This window comes from Sorex fumeus, unplaced genomic scaffold, assembly GCF_029834395.1.
Source record: "Sorex fumeus unplaced genomic scaffold, SorFum_2.1 ptg000042l, whole genome shotgun sequence".
NCBI lineage: Eukaryota > Metazoa > Chordata > Mammalia > Eulipotyphla > Soricidae > Sorex > Sorex fumeus.
The window spans coordinates 7,167,081-7,182,157 of NW_026606099.1; the positions used below are offsets into that span (position 1 = coordinate 7,167,081).

Sequence of the window (15,077 nt, forward strand, 5' to 3'; positions counted from 1 at the left end):
CTGTTTTCACGTGGGGCACCCCAGAGTGGTGTGGGTGAGAGCCCTTCCCGTCCCAAGGGACCCAGCCCTGGCAGCCGACCTCCACTACCCAGCCACTGCCACACTCCACGCCACTTTATAGAACACTTTCTACCCATTTTCCATAATTGCTACACCATGTTTGGTGGGGTTCAGACAGTAGGCAACAAATCATAGAGAGAATTATATAAATATATGCCTCTCAGAGAGCCCAACAAGCTACTGAGAGTATCTCACCTGCACAGGCAGAGCCTGCCAAGCTCCCCGTGGCGTATTTGATATGCCAAAACTAGTAACAACAATGTGTCTCATTCCCCTGACCCTGAAAGAGCCTCCAATCATTGGGAAAAGACGAGTAAGAAGAGGCTGCTAAAATCTCAGGGCGTGGAGGAATAGAGACATTACTGGCGCCTGCTTGAGTAAATTAATTAACAACGGGATGACAGTGACACAGTGATACAAGGTTATAAGCCCGAGGTACGTTTTTAAGACTGAACCCCTTCCCAAGGGTATTAGCCACAGCTGGAGTAGGCGGCTTTAGTGTGTGGACGGTGCAGAGCCTGCATCATTGAACAGTTATCGCCAGAAGTGGGGTGGCCACAGGCCTGGGTTGTTACCGAAGCTTCCTGAACATGCGGCAGAAACAGCAACCAGGCTAGGAAAAAAAAACCTGTGTCAAAGACTCCATCCATAGCCAGAGCAACGCTTTATTTAGCATTCCAAAGACCTGTTCTTTTGGCTTGAAATCTTATAAAATGAGGGCAAGCGAAAGACACGTTTGGTATCACTTGTGTCCACGTGATACGTGTCTCTTAGACAAGTGTCTATTGACGCTTCTTTATAATCATTTTAGCTCCACTTTAATGGATATGCTGAAAACTGAATTCCCTGAGTCAAGCAGTTTCTCCTCTCAAGCCTGCTTCCCCCTCCCTCTCCCCGCCCCCGCCCATCTGCTCCTCAGTCTCCAGTAACGCTAGCTCTTCAGTGACCAGCAGCATCTGCGTTGAGAACCTAGAAAAGAACGATGGTCCGCGCTCTAACCCATACACCCTCTGGCCGAGGAGCTTCACGGGGTGTATGGATGCTGAGGCCACAGCAGTTGCTCTTCAGGGCTCAGTACTTTGAGTTGCAGATGCCTGGAAAATAAACGTGACTGCATCAGACACCAGTGTAGACACCAGACTACATCTGACCTCCCACTACCCCTCAAAGGGGTTGAAATGTAACTGGTTTTGGAGACAACAACTGCATGCAATAGAAAGCTTTTGCTGTGTTTTAGTTTGTGTGAGGGTCATCCCCAGCCATGCTCTGGGCTTACTCCTGGCAGTCCTCAGGGGACCATAGGTGGTACTGGGGATCAAACACAGGTCAGTCATGTGCAAGGCAAATGTTTTACACTCATACTATCTCTCTAGCCCTAATATAAGATTATTGTAAAGACTCGTGGCAAATTTTCTTTTCTTTGTTTTTTTTTCTTTTTGGGTCACACCCGGCAATGCACAGGGGTTACTCCTGGCTCTGCACTCAGGAATTACTCCTGGCGGTGCTCAAGGGACCATATGGGATGCTGGGAATCGAACCCAGGCTGGCTGCGTGCAAGGCCAATGCCCTACCCGCTGTGCTATATAGCTCCAGCCCCGCAAATTTTATTTTCTATATCACTTATCTCCTTAGAAGATGATGGAGAATTTTTTAATCTTGGTAACAGGATCTGCTCTCAAAGAATGGGCATCACTGGGGCCAGGGGGATGGTACAGTGGGTAAGGAGCTTGTTTTGTGTGTGGCCAACTCAGGTTCGATCCCCAGCATCCCCAGCCCACCAGGGATGATCCAAGTGCAGAGACAGGCGTAAACCCTGAGCACTGTTGGGTGTGACTCAAAAACAAAAGAATAGGCAACATGAACTAATAGTCAGATCTTTCTCTTGGATATCACAAAGTCCTAAACTGATTTGTGCCCATCCTTGAGAAGCTTCTCTCTTTTAGGGGGTGGTGGGGAGGGGGAAGTTGAGCCATACCCAGCACTGCTGCTCAAGGGGTGTTTCTGGTTCTGTGCTTAAGAGTGATCTCAAGCAGTGCTCAGTGGACCATGTGTGGTGCCAGGGATTCGAACCAAGGTGGCAGTTGGCTTAGCAACATGCAAGGAAAAGCGACTGGCCTCCTGCACGCTTTCCAGCCCGAGACATAAGCTTATATTATCGATTTTTTTTCTTTTTTAGTTTTTGGGCTTCATCTATAGCAGTTCTCAGGAATAAGGTCTTATTCCTGGCTTGGTGTTCAGGGATCACTCCCAGTGGGATTGGGGCATAATACAGGGTGCTGGGAATTGAACCCAGGTCAGTCATATGCTTGTGCTGCCTGCCATCTGTACTCTCTCTCCAACCCCTGAATGCATTTTTATACTTCGCCTAATTCATCGCTTCATTTTATGTTACTTGTAACGCATTTTTATATTTGCATATATATATTTTTACACTTGCCTAATTCATGGCCTCATTTTATGTGGCTTGCAGACTTTCGATTTAGTTTTGCTATATTGTATATGTTTATCTTTTCCTATGTCTCTTAACTCCCTTTTGAAATAAGTTCAGCTATAATGAAATAAATACTTAACAGACTGGGTCGGGTTGAGAGGTCAAGAAATCAAGACCAGGGGCTGGAGCGATAGCACAGCGGGTAGGGCGTTTGCCTTGCACGCAGCCGACCCAGGTTCGATTCCCAGCATCCCATATGGTCCCCTGAGCACCTCAGTTAATTCCTGAGTGCAGAGCCAGCAGTAACCCCTGTGCATCACCAGGTGTGACCCGAAAAGAAAAAAAAAAGAATCAAGACCAAATGTGTTTGGAAATAGGCACAAAGAAACCAAAGTCCCAGTATGCTCTTGAGTCCTCTGGTTCGCACCTGCTTGACTCTGCTCTAAGATTCTCTCCACTACTCAGAGAGTGAAGAGCAAGTAGCCTGCGATAAGGAGTCCTGTCTTTGGCAAATCTTTGTCCAGCAGATGCCCAATTTTATCATGTCTCTGTTCCTGTGTATCAGGACTCCTAACCTTGTCTTCTTTTTTCTTCATAACTGCTCTGTAACCTACTTTTCTTCTTTATTTGTTGTATTTTAAGTTCACATGCTACAGCAGTGCTAATGTTTAAGACCCTTTTGTCCTTACCACTTCTTGAGGTTCAGGTGCTACGACGCTGCTTTCTTCTGGAACCACAGGGTCAGGAGGCTGAGGACCTTCGCTCTACAAAAGAAGAGTTCTGCCAGTGAGAGGTGGCTCAGCTTCCTCGGCCTTTCAGCCTTAGACAGGTCTTCAGTGCTTTACACTTTGCAGGGGTCAACGTTAATACAAAAGGCAAGCATACAATATTTCACCACAGCCTGAAGTCACCAAGAAGATTTTATTGTCACCATCCTTTTTGAATCTAGGAACCCAGATTCAAAAGGTGAAATGACTAGTTGGGGTAAGAAAGTAGGACTTTGGGCTACAACACTGTGGGACTTGAATGGCATGAGCCTGTATGTGGATACATGCGAGAGTCAGTGAAGAGAGAAACACACATCTCGAAACACCACCTAGCCGAGGAAGCTGCTTAGTGGCACAGTGCATGCCTTGGATTTCGGAAGGCCTGGGTTCGATCCTCGACAACGAAAACCACCGACAAAGAAAATTAAAACCCCATTTGTAGATGCCAAATACAGCCTATTATTTACACTAGTCAGAAAGCATTCAACCCTCCAGAAGCTCCCCTGCAATAAGATTCTTGCAAGAATGCAAACTTGCTATAGCTGCTAAAACCAGGGAATATGTTGCAAAGTCAAATCAAACTAGGCTTGGGCTTTTCAGTTCACGGAGTAGCTCCTTTCAGTGAAGAACAGTCGAAATGACTCCACCTCATCTACTCAAGGTTGTATGTTTGACCTGGTCTTACGCACATATCCACATGCTCTGCATGGCTCTCTCAACTGACACAGCTACTTCCAGCTAGAAGCCTGTCAAGAAATGGTGTTTCTCTCTCTACCACGACTCTTAGTGTCTTATGTGAATCAAGACTGAGGGCATCCCCCATGCAAGAGACGGGACCAGTGACTGAAAATGCCAGGCCTCATAGGGTCAGGACTGGGCCATCCCTTCCCATCTCCCTGCCCTTCTGGGGCTCTGGCAGTCATGCCTACGAACTGCATTGGGGTGCCATTTAAGCACACTAACGGCCAGGATTCAGAGACTTACATACAAATCTCGGAACTGAGCAGCCCACTGCAGGGATGGCTGCGAACCACGTTATTTAAATTTTTACAATTCCAGGAGTGTGCGGCCGCAAAAGCAGCTGCGCACTATCTCATACTACTTTTTCTTTTTTTTTGCTTCTTTTGTTGAATCCCTGAATGCAGTGCCTTAGACCGCTCGGCCATCATAGCACAGCGGTAGGGTGTTTGCCTCGCATGCAGCCGGCCTGGCCGAGCCAGGTTCGATTCCTCCGCTGCTCTCGGAGAGCCCGGCAAGCTACCAAGAGTATCTTGCCCACATGGCAAAGCCTGGCAAGCTACCCGTGTTGTATTCAATATGCCAAACACAGTAACAGAAGTCTCAGAAGTCTCACAATGGAGACATTACTGGGCCCGCTCGAGCAAATCGATGAGCAACGGGAGGACAGTGCCCACAGTGCTCACTTGTTGAATCCCTGTGAGACAGACCCTTACGGATATCTTATACTATTCATAACAAGTAATACAGAATAAATTATCTAGCATCTGCCTGTGGGGCAGGCTTGAGTGGTAGTGGGAAATGTCAGAATAATGTTGGTGGGAAAGTGTAATGGTGGTGGGATTGGTGTTGAAATATTGAATGTAACCAATTATTGTGAACAACTTTATGGAAATAAAATTTAAAATAATTTTTTAAAAAAAAGACTGAGAGGGTTGGAGAGATAGCACAGAGGGTAGGGCGTCTGCCTTGCACGCGGCCCGACCCGGGTTCAATCCCCAGCATCCCATATGGTCCCCTGAGCACCGCCAGGAGTAACTCCTAAGTGCAGAGCCAGGAGTAACCCCTGTGCATCACCGGGTGTGACCCAAAAAGAAAAAAAAAAGACTGAGAACATAAGGATTTGGTGGCACGGGGAGAATAGAAGAGCAGAATCTTCCTCAAAGAGGAAATCCAGATGGTCAAAAAGGCTTATCAAGAATGTTCTTGGTAAGCACAAAAAATTGTAAATCTACAACTGTAAAAAAAAAAAAAGCAATAAAAATAACACCTGGCAAAAAAAAAAAAAAAGAATGTTCTTGGGGCTGGAGCAATAGCACAGCAGGCAGGGCATTTGCCTTGCACCCGGCCGACCCAGGTTCGATTCCCAGCATCCCATATGGTCCCCTGAGTACCACCAGGGGTAATTCCCGAGCGCAGAGCCAGGAGTAACCCCTGTGCATCACCAAGTGTGACCCAAGCAGGAAAAAAAATGTTCTTTATCACTAATTATCAGAATAATAACATAACAACAAGTGCTGGTGCAGATGGGGGTGGGGGATGGTGGAGGAAGGTAGGAATGTCGAGTGCTCCGGTCTTTTTGGGAAAACAATATGGACATTCCTCAAGAAACTAGGAATTGGGCTTCCATATGATCCAGCAATTCCACTTCTAGGAATATATCCCAAGGGCCCAAAAGCATAGCAGAGAAGACATCTGCCCTCTATATTCACTGCCGCACTATTCACAATGGCCAGAATCCCAAGTGCCGAGAGTAGATGAGTAGATAAACATTGGTACATCTACACACTGGAATACTACGCAGTCATTAGAAAAAGTTAAGTCATGAAATTGAGTAAAACGAGTGAGAGAGTGACAGACATAGAATGACTGCACTCATTTGCAGGATATTGAAAAAAAAAACAGTATGAGAATAATACCCAAAGACAATAGAAACCAGATCCAGGGGAAGTGAAGTTAGGAAAGAGCACTATATAGACCACTATAGCAGTGATAGTCGGAAATGAACTCAGAACAAGAACTGGGTGCTGCCCCAGAAGGAGAGAGAGAACAAAAGGGACTGCCCTGCCACAGAGGCAGGGTAGGATGGAGGGGATGGGGGGGGGGGGGAGATACTGGGATCAGTGGGGATGGAGAATGGGCACTGGTGGAGGGATGGGTACTCGATCATTGTATAACTGAAACCCAAGCACAAAAATTTGTGAGTCTACAACTGTACCTCATGGTGTTTCACTAATAAAAATTTTTAAAAATAATAAAAAATAAATTAAAAATAAAACTATGACAAAAAAAAAAAAGAAGTGGGTGCTGAAATATGCATGATATCCTTTCAGAAACAGCACTGTAAACCACAGTGCCTGAAAGGAAAAAAGAAAAAGGGAAAAAAGAAGAAAACTATCTGCCATAGAGGCACAGGGGAAGAAAAACCAGGGACATTGGTGACAGATGGGTACACTGGTAAACTAGTGAAGGGAACGGAATGGGCGTTGGAACACTGTATGATAAAACGCAATGATGAACAACTTTATAACTATATATCTTATGGTGATTCGATTAAAAAAAAGATGCTGGTGGCTTTGATTTTAATACTCTGGGAAGTCAGTTAAGACAGCTTGTTTTCCTGGTTCTTATCTTCCTTGTCAGACTCTGAAAAAGCTGAGGATCACAGTGGATACTGGGGAGAAGGTCTGTTTCCTTCACTCCTTGCTTGCTCCCCTGCAGGCTTTGGTCTGGCTCCTCAGTGGGCGACAGACTCCTAAGGCAGGGGGCAACTTCAGTTAGGTACAGGCAGTGCAGTATGACTGGAGGGCACTAGGTAGCTCATATTCCCAGGTATTCACAGACTCATGTCCTGGCGTCCATCACTGCCCAAGTGATGCCTTCTTTGGACACTCTCTAAAAACTGCAGTTCTGCATATGGCCGGCCCCAGTTCTACCCTTGGCACCACATATAATCCCTGAGTACCACCCGGGGTGACTCCTGAGCCAAGAGCCAGGAACAGGTACTGAGCACCACCAGGTGTGATTCACACCCTCTAACCAGTAGCACTGTAGTACTGTCCTCCCATTGTTAATCGATTTGCACCAGTAACGTGTCCATTGTGAGACTTGTTGTTACTGTTTTGGGCATATCAAATACACCACAGGGAGCTTGCCAAAATATCAACAGAAAACATCAAATGAGTGCAAATAGGTATTATAAATTATAAAAAGCTAAAAGATACTAGAACATTAGAAATCTGTGGATAATATCAAGCATTCCAGCAACAACATACTTTGTCTACCACATAGATTTTGGGTCAGAAAATATCTAGACCTCCTTTTCTACACAGAATACTAAAAGCTGAAAGAGCAACACCATTTAAAATAAGGAAAAGTTGGGGCGGGAGCGATAGCACAGCAGGTAGGGCATTTGCCTTGCACATGGCTGACCTGGATCTGCTCCCCGGCATCCCATATGGTCCCCTGAACACTGCCAGGAGTAATTCCTGAGTGCAAAGCCAGGAGTAACCCCTGAGCATTGCTGGGTGTGACCCAAAAAGGAAAAAAACATTTAACAAAAAAAAAAACAACAAGGAAAAGTTAACCTACAAAATCACCTTTTTTTGAAACCATCAGAGTGCTGAGAGTGTAAAGAACAGAAATCACACATAAGGAAAGACACATATCATTATGAAAAGACAAGATGGAAGCACTGTCTCACCTGTAGCACAGCACAAAAAGATGACAGGGACAGCAGGTTGACAGACACAGAGACAAACGAAGCGGACACTCTGGCGGAGGACATTACATAAAATCCTGTAGGTAACAGTACTGTAAATCACAACCCCTCAAGTAAATTTTTAAAATCACTATCTAAAATAAAGTTAATAATCCACAGAATCAGGGTGGTAGAAAAAGAAGTCGGGCTTGGGCTGGAGAGACAGCACAGAGAGTAACACATCAGCTTGTGAGCAACTGACCTCAGGCTCGATCCCTGGCATCACATCTTGTCACCCTACCATTTCTATTCAAGGCCCGAGAAATGGTGTATTGGGCTGAGTGCACCCTTTTGTGCAAATTTCTTGGGTTTACCCGGGTACGGCATAGCTTCCTGGGCTTTTCAGAGAGCAGCCGCTGAACACCACCGGGTGTGGCCCCCAAATATACCAAAAAATGGAAATGCTGACTCATACCTCCGTGTCTTCCTGTACCTCAAAAGAGAAAGCTCGTCACCACTAAATTGTCATTTCATTTTTCTCTTTTCTGTTCTCCCTACTCCCATTAGAATGTGTGATGCAAGGAGGTGATTTTTATACTTTGTTCATGGCAATATCTACCACCCACAAAACTGACTGGCATACCTGGTGCCAGGTATTGAACCTGGGTTGGCCACATGCAAGGCAAGCACTCTATCTGCTGTCTTATCTCTATGACCCCTGTTTACATTCTTTCATTTTGGGGGGAGGTGATGCAAAGTTTGGGGAACACCCTGGAAATTTGCTGATGACGTGTCTCATGGGGTCTTTTTACCATGCTCATCAATATGACAAACTGTGAGACCTTGCTCCCTGATCCCCATAAAAAGGTACAACTCAGAATGTTGATTGTAGCTTCCTTTGGAGGAGAGAGAGTTGAAGCACCGGGGACTGACCATGGGCCTCCCTTGGAGTCATTTTTGTGGTGTTAGGGATCATGATTAAGGGATGAAGCTTCTCTATATCTAGAATCCCTAGGACTGGAGGAAAAGAAAGAAAGAATTCACTTGTAATATTATTAGAGAGAAGCCCTATGGAGAGGCCGATTAGCATAGAGTAGATACTAAATTCAGGGTTATGAAGATGCGAATTCCAGAACCAAAAAAAAAAGATGCCCAAGAATATTTTAAGATTAATAAAATGACAGAATATCTGACCAACTGTGGAACAACCTGACTGTGTAATGAGGACACACAGTGAGGGAGTCAGGCCAACAAACCCATCCTCACCTGAGAATTCACCGAGGTAGGGGAAGCAGAAAGTTCTGGTTCCAGATGGTTAGCATCCTTCTCTTCGCTGACCTCAGGTGTTTCCACTGGCTTCTCTGGTGACTCTGCATCAGGAAGGGCCTCTGAGGAGGTCTTGGGACTGAGGGTCCCAGTCCCCAACAGCACCCTCGGGCTGCTGGGTGAATCCTCTTCCTCTGCTGGAGGGCTGGAGGGTTCGTTTCCAGAGGAGGACCTGGGGCTGGGAGTAGCTTTGGGTGGAGGTGGCCGAGTAGGGGGCTCTGAGGACCTCTGGACAGAGGATTTCTTCTTCTGCTGTGCCGATCCTTCGCTTGAGGTGCGGCTTCGGAGAACTAATTCAGGCCCAGACGAAGGCTGCTCTGTGGGGATCAGAGCCTTGTCTGGTGATGGATCTGGGGAACCAGAGAAAACCTCCTCCTGGATCTCCCTGCCCTTACTCGGGGGAGAGGGCTGGGCCTGGGTCTGGCCACTGCAGAGGAGCTGAGACTTTTCGGAGGCAGAGGAGGAGGATTCTGCGGAGGCAGAGGATGAGGAGGATGAGGGGGAGGGGGAGGAGCAGCTGGTAGACCCTTCCTCCTCCATTTCTGCTTTGGTCTCAGAGTTGTCTTCCTCCAGGGCTGTTTCAGACATGACCTCGTCCTCACTTGCTGAGACAGACCCCATCTCGCTCCTCAGGCACAGTGAAGAGACACTGGTCGGGGAGGTCAGAGAGCTGGATGCTGAAGAGGTTCGAACCGGAGGAGAGATGACTAAGGATCGCCTGCTGTTGCTGGAAGGGGCAAAGCAAACACGGTGACAGGAGTTGGAACTGGCAGCTACCTCGACATGCACCCCGTCAGCAATAATGCATTCGATAATGCAACCGTGAGACAAAGCAAAGAGACTTGGAGTGATATCAGAGTCTGTATCACTGCAGTGATGCCTGTTGTGTAGCGAAGTGAATAAAATATAAAATATAAAAATAAAATATAAAATATTGGGTTCGTGGGCCAGCATGATGACACTGAGTTCATTTCATGGCCCCAACTTTTGTTTGTTTGTTTGTTTGTTTGTTTGTGGCCACAGCCGGTGATGCTCAGGCTTACTCCCAGCAGTGCTCGGAGGGACCATATGGAATGTCCGGGATTGAACCCGGGTCAGCCTCATGCAAAGCAAGTGCCCTACTCACTGCCCTATCTATCCAGCTCCAAGGTTTAAGGCTTTTGACTTGCACACAATCAACCCTGGTTCCATGGCCTGCACCACGTATAATCCCCTGAGCACAGAACCAGGAGTGATCCCTGAGCACAGCCTGGTGTGGGCCCCTAAAATAATTTTATAAAAAGGAAAGATAAGACCAGTGATATGTAACAAGGATAAATATCACATATAATGCTAAGAGAACAAAAGTTGCAGAGGAATACAACAATATAATCCAATGTATGCATGTACATGTATTATGAAAGTAAAGACACAATGGCTGGGCTGGAGAGACAGCACAACGAGTAGGGCGTGTGCCTTGCACGCGGCCGACCCGGGTTCGATTCCCAGCATCCCATATGGTCCCCCAAGCACCGCCAGGAGTAATTCCTGAGTGCAGAGCCAGGAGTAACCCCTGAGCGTTGCTGGGTGTGATCCAAAAAGAAAAAAAAAAAGACACGATGGCAAGAATAAACACTGGAGATAGTGATTAACTTTGGTGGCAGGAGGAAGGGAAAACTAAGTGGAATAGGGTACTAGACACTTCAATTTTGTTCTTGTTTTGGGGTCACACCTGGTGGTGCTCAGGGGTTACTCCTGACTCTGCACTCAGGATTTACTCCTGGTGGGGCTCGGAGACCACACGCCAAGATTGAACCTAGCCCAAAAGCTTCAATTTTATATAACAGTTGGTGGGCTGGAGAAACAGCCCGGGCTCTAGGTGCTTGCCTTGCACACCGCTGACCCAGGTGTGACCTCTGTGACCACACATGGTCCCTAGAGCCCTACCAGGAGTAATCCTTTAGCGTAGAGACACGAGCGTGTAGAGCCAGCAATAAACTCTGAGTACCGCTAGGTGTTTCTCCCCCCTGCCCCAAATATATATGTATTAGCTGATTTATTAAATTTGGTGGCAGGTACACTGCTGTTTGTTATATTTTTTATACATTTAATCAGGGCTAAAATGATTCATTACATGATTCATTCATCTCTACAGGTGCAGAGTATTAGAGGCAAAGAGTATCACCAACATAAATACAAAGGCTTGATTTTGGTGGGGAATATTTCATACAGAGGACAACAAAAAGCAGAAAAAAGTCACAGAACCGCTCACCTTGACAGTCCCTTCACCACAAAGACTTTGTTGGAATGTTGCTTCTCCAGTTTGCTCATCACCTCGTAGAGAGTGTGGTTCAGCTAGGGTCAGCAAGAAAGAAGGGTGGGCTAGCCACACAGGAACTGGGGACCCTCCTCCATCTAGCTCCCCCCAATAAAATATCCCACCCTTTCAACTCTGAACAATAAAATTCTTCCTCATTTCTTCACTACAAGTGTCCAGGGTCCTATTCAATCACTCTTTCCCCTGCCTGTATTAAGTTCTGTCACCAGCTCTCAAGGGTCCATCACTGACAGCTCCAATCAGGTATTCAGTGAATGAAGACTCAGTGCAATATTATGTCGAGAAGAGACATAAAAGAATCTCCAAACCGAGCAGCTCGCTGCAAAGATGCCTCCGGACTTTAAGACAAGCTGATTGTACCAGGTGCAGGCGTCGTCCCTCCACCTGTCCCCTAAGAATCCTGGTGGCCGACAATTTTCAGAACCCAATGAGAAGAGCAGGTACATGGGTTCAGTGATGGCAAACTCCAGGCCTCACTGGGTAGAAGATGAGCCGGTCCTTCTCATCTCCTCGTCCCTGTGGGGCCCTGGAGGTCACACCCATGAACTTGCCTCTGGCTGCTACTTCAGCTCCTTAACGGGCCATGATCCAGAGACACACAAAAGAATCTCGGAACCAAGCAGCTCACTGCAGAGATTTCTCCAGACCCTAATTATCTAAAATTTTAGAATTGCAGGAGTGTGCAGCTGCTCTCGTGGCTGTGCGACATCTTCTGCTATTCATAACAAGTAATACAAAAGGGAGTAAGGGGGAAATTGTCTGCCATAGAGGCAGGGGGAGGGGTAGGATGGGGGGGATACTGGGGAAATTAGTGGTGGAAAATGAGTACTGGTGGAGGGTTGGGTGTTCAATCATTGCGTGACTGAAATTTAAACATCAAAGCTTTGTAACTGTAGCTCACAATGTTTCAATAAATATATATATATATATATATATATATATTATGTAGCGAAACCATAATTTTGCCCAAGAACTACAGAAGAGTATGTATGGTATCATAACTAATATTACAATAGAATATCTTAAACTCTTAGGACTAGAAAAGACACCAGTACACCATGTTCTACAGCTGTGTATCACTGAATACGATAGATGCTGTTCAAGGCCAACTACCCGAGAAAGGAAACATCTCCTTAACTACTACCTTAAGTGCCCTAATTGCTCAAACACCGCTCTCTCCCGCCTCAGCAATAAAAGACAAGGCTTTCACAACCCAGTTCCCTGTCTGAGTTGTTCCTTCTACAGACCTGACTTCCTTAATTCGTCTGTAGTTTAACTTGGACACTCTTCCCTGGGACAGGGCCCTCTGAAATCACTTAGATGTGCTCACACACAGTTTGGCACAGTTAAGTGCCGAGAAAACACTGTGGTGCCAAATTAAACCCACCCGCATTTCTAAATTGACTGCATGCTACTTACCTTGCTCATCTCCCTGTAGAAGATATCCCTCAGATTGGAAATGTTTTGGAAGACAGCCACATAACAGCCAATACGACTATCGGGAGAGAAAACACGAAGCCCACAGTAAGGAATGTGGAAGAGGTCTACACTGGAAATACAAGGTAGGAACTGAGCTAAAGCCAGCTACCACCAAGGCCCCAGAGAAAAAACTCCAATCCCAGACAAAGGATTTCCTGGGACCCAAATAAATCAGAGCTGGTCAGAAGCATGCTTGATTCTTAGAAGTCAAAGCAGACACTCTCGAGCACCCAAGCTGAGATGTGTCAGTTCTTGAAGTTATATGATGCGGGTCCAGAGACTGAGGTGAAGTGTTCTGAAGTGCTATATAAATAAGAGGTTTTACATTTACAATTATTATAATAAGTATTCTTTCTCATGCAAAACTTGCACTCCTATGAGGCTGTGTACATATTAGTGGAATTCTTCAATAAGTGAACTGGAGAAGTGTACATTTATGGAAACTATTGCATTTGAATTCTATCTAAATTAAGAGTCACATAATATTTTAGGATATACACGGCCATTAAACAGGGTAAGTCATTAAGGAACAAAGCAGAATTTGTGGAATTTCAGGAGGTCCACTTTTTTTTTTTGCTTTTTAGGGTCACACCTGGCAATGCACAGGGGTTTCTCCTGGCTCTGCACTCAGGAATTACCCCTGGCGGTGCTCGGGGGACCATATGGGATGCTGGGAATGGAACCCAGGCCGGCCGCGTGCAAGGCAAACGCCCTACCCAGTGCTATTGCTCCAGCCCCAGGAGTTCCACTTTAATCATCTAAATGTCACCACCTCCGCAATAAATAAATCTCTCTCTCATGTGTGGGATATAAAGAAACATAGTAAGGGAACAAAACAAATGGCCAAAGTCATCAGAACTGGAGATTTTGTCTATAGAAATGAGCTTACATGGTGGCGGGGGCGGGAGCTGGGAGGGGCCTTGGAACCCAGGAGGAGCAGTGAAGGCGTGGTGAGAGAATGAGGTATGCGTGAATAGTATAAGGAGAAGTACTGTAAATCCAGGCACCTCCGTAAAAATGGTAGCACTGTAGCACTGTCCTCCCGTTGTTCATCGATTTGCTCGAGTGGGCACCAGTAACGTCTCCATCGTGAGACTTGTTGTTACTGTTTTTGGCATTTTGAATATGCCATGAGGAGCTTGCCAGGCTCTGCCATGCGGGCGGGATACTCTAGGTAGCTTGCCGGGCTCTCTGAGAGGGACGGAGGAACCGAACCCGGGTTCTACCACGTGCAAGGCAAACTCCCTACCCACTGTGCTAGGGATCCAGCCAGGGCAGCAAAAAAAAATGTAACAAAAAGAAACCTGTTACAAGTAGAATCTCTGCTCAGATTCATTTTTTAATGTAAAAATTAAAACTTAAAATACTTTAACTGAGGCTGGAGACAGAAGAGTGGGTGAAGTGTCTGCCTTACACGCGGTTGACCTGGGTTTGATCCTCAGCAGCCTATATGGTCCCCTGAGCCCACCGGGAGTGATCCCTGAGTTCAGAGCCAGGAGCAAGCCTGGAGTACATTTGGGCGTGTCCCAAAACCCAACGTTAAGTAAAGAAACAAAATACTTTTACTTAATTCTCTGGACAAAAATATCTTCATTAGGGGCTGGAGAGATAGTACAGTGGGTAGGGCATTTGCCTTGCACGTGGCCGACCTGGGTTCGATTCCCAGCATCCCATATGGTCCCCTGAGCGCCACCAGGAGTAATTCCTGAGTGCAGAGCCAGGAGTAACCCCTGAGCATCGCCAGGCGTGACCCAGAAGCAAAACAAAAAAAAAACAAACTTCATTAATAGTATCTTCATTATCCATGGTTTATCTTTATGTAAATATGGATATTCACAAGGCAAGATTGTTTAAAACAATATGCCCTATGCACTTAAGCATGGAATCTGATACTCCTAATAAGCTTGATGACAGTCTTTCACTCTCCTATCCTAGAATCATCTGGTCTTTAAACCCGAAAAGCTGGCAGGGCAAGGATGGTGATCTCTCCTTTCAGATGAGGAAACCGAGGTCTGGAGAAATGAAGTAGGTTGCCCAATACCACACAGCAAGTCAGGGGCAGGGCGAGGCTACACCCCACCCCTCCCAGGGCACTCCCCAGGAAATGGCCTCTCTGAGGGGCTCCTGGCCCCGCCTTTTAGGGATCTCACTCGTTACCTATGATAAAAAACAGGCAGTTCCTCCAGTAGTTCCTGGTTCAAATCTTCAAACACAGTCTGGGCTTTGTTGAACTCTTCCTCTGCCTAGATAGGAGAGACA

The 15,077-nt window shown here is 46.3% G+C and overlaps 1 protein-coding gene across 1 annotated transcript in view; it reads right to left on the reverse strand.

Annotated features, from left to right (window-relative positions):
* Window positions 1-979: 979 nt before the first annotated feature.
* The window catches only part of BIN2 (bridging integrator 2), a 40,906-nt gene continuing 26,808 nt past the window's right edge, over window positions 980-15,077 (reverse strand). The window contains exons 7-12 of the mRNA XM_056120161.1: window positions 14,976-15,061; window positions 12,759-12,834; window positions 11,274-11,356; window positions 8,963-9,749; window positions 3,181-3,255; window positions 980-1,154 (exon numbers count right to left, since the gene is read on the reverse strand). Of these exons, the coding sequence (XP_055976136.1) occupies window positions 1,125-1,154; window positions 3,181-3,255; window positions 8,963-9,749; window positions 11,274-11,356; window positions 12,759-12,834; window positions 14,976-15,061 (1,137 nt within the window). The 3' untranslated portion in view covers window positions 980-1,124. The remainder of the gene's footprint in view (window positions 1,155-3,180; window positions 3,256-8,962; window positions 9,750-11,273; window positions 11,357-12,758; window positions 12,835-14,975; window positions 15,062-15,077) is intronic.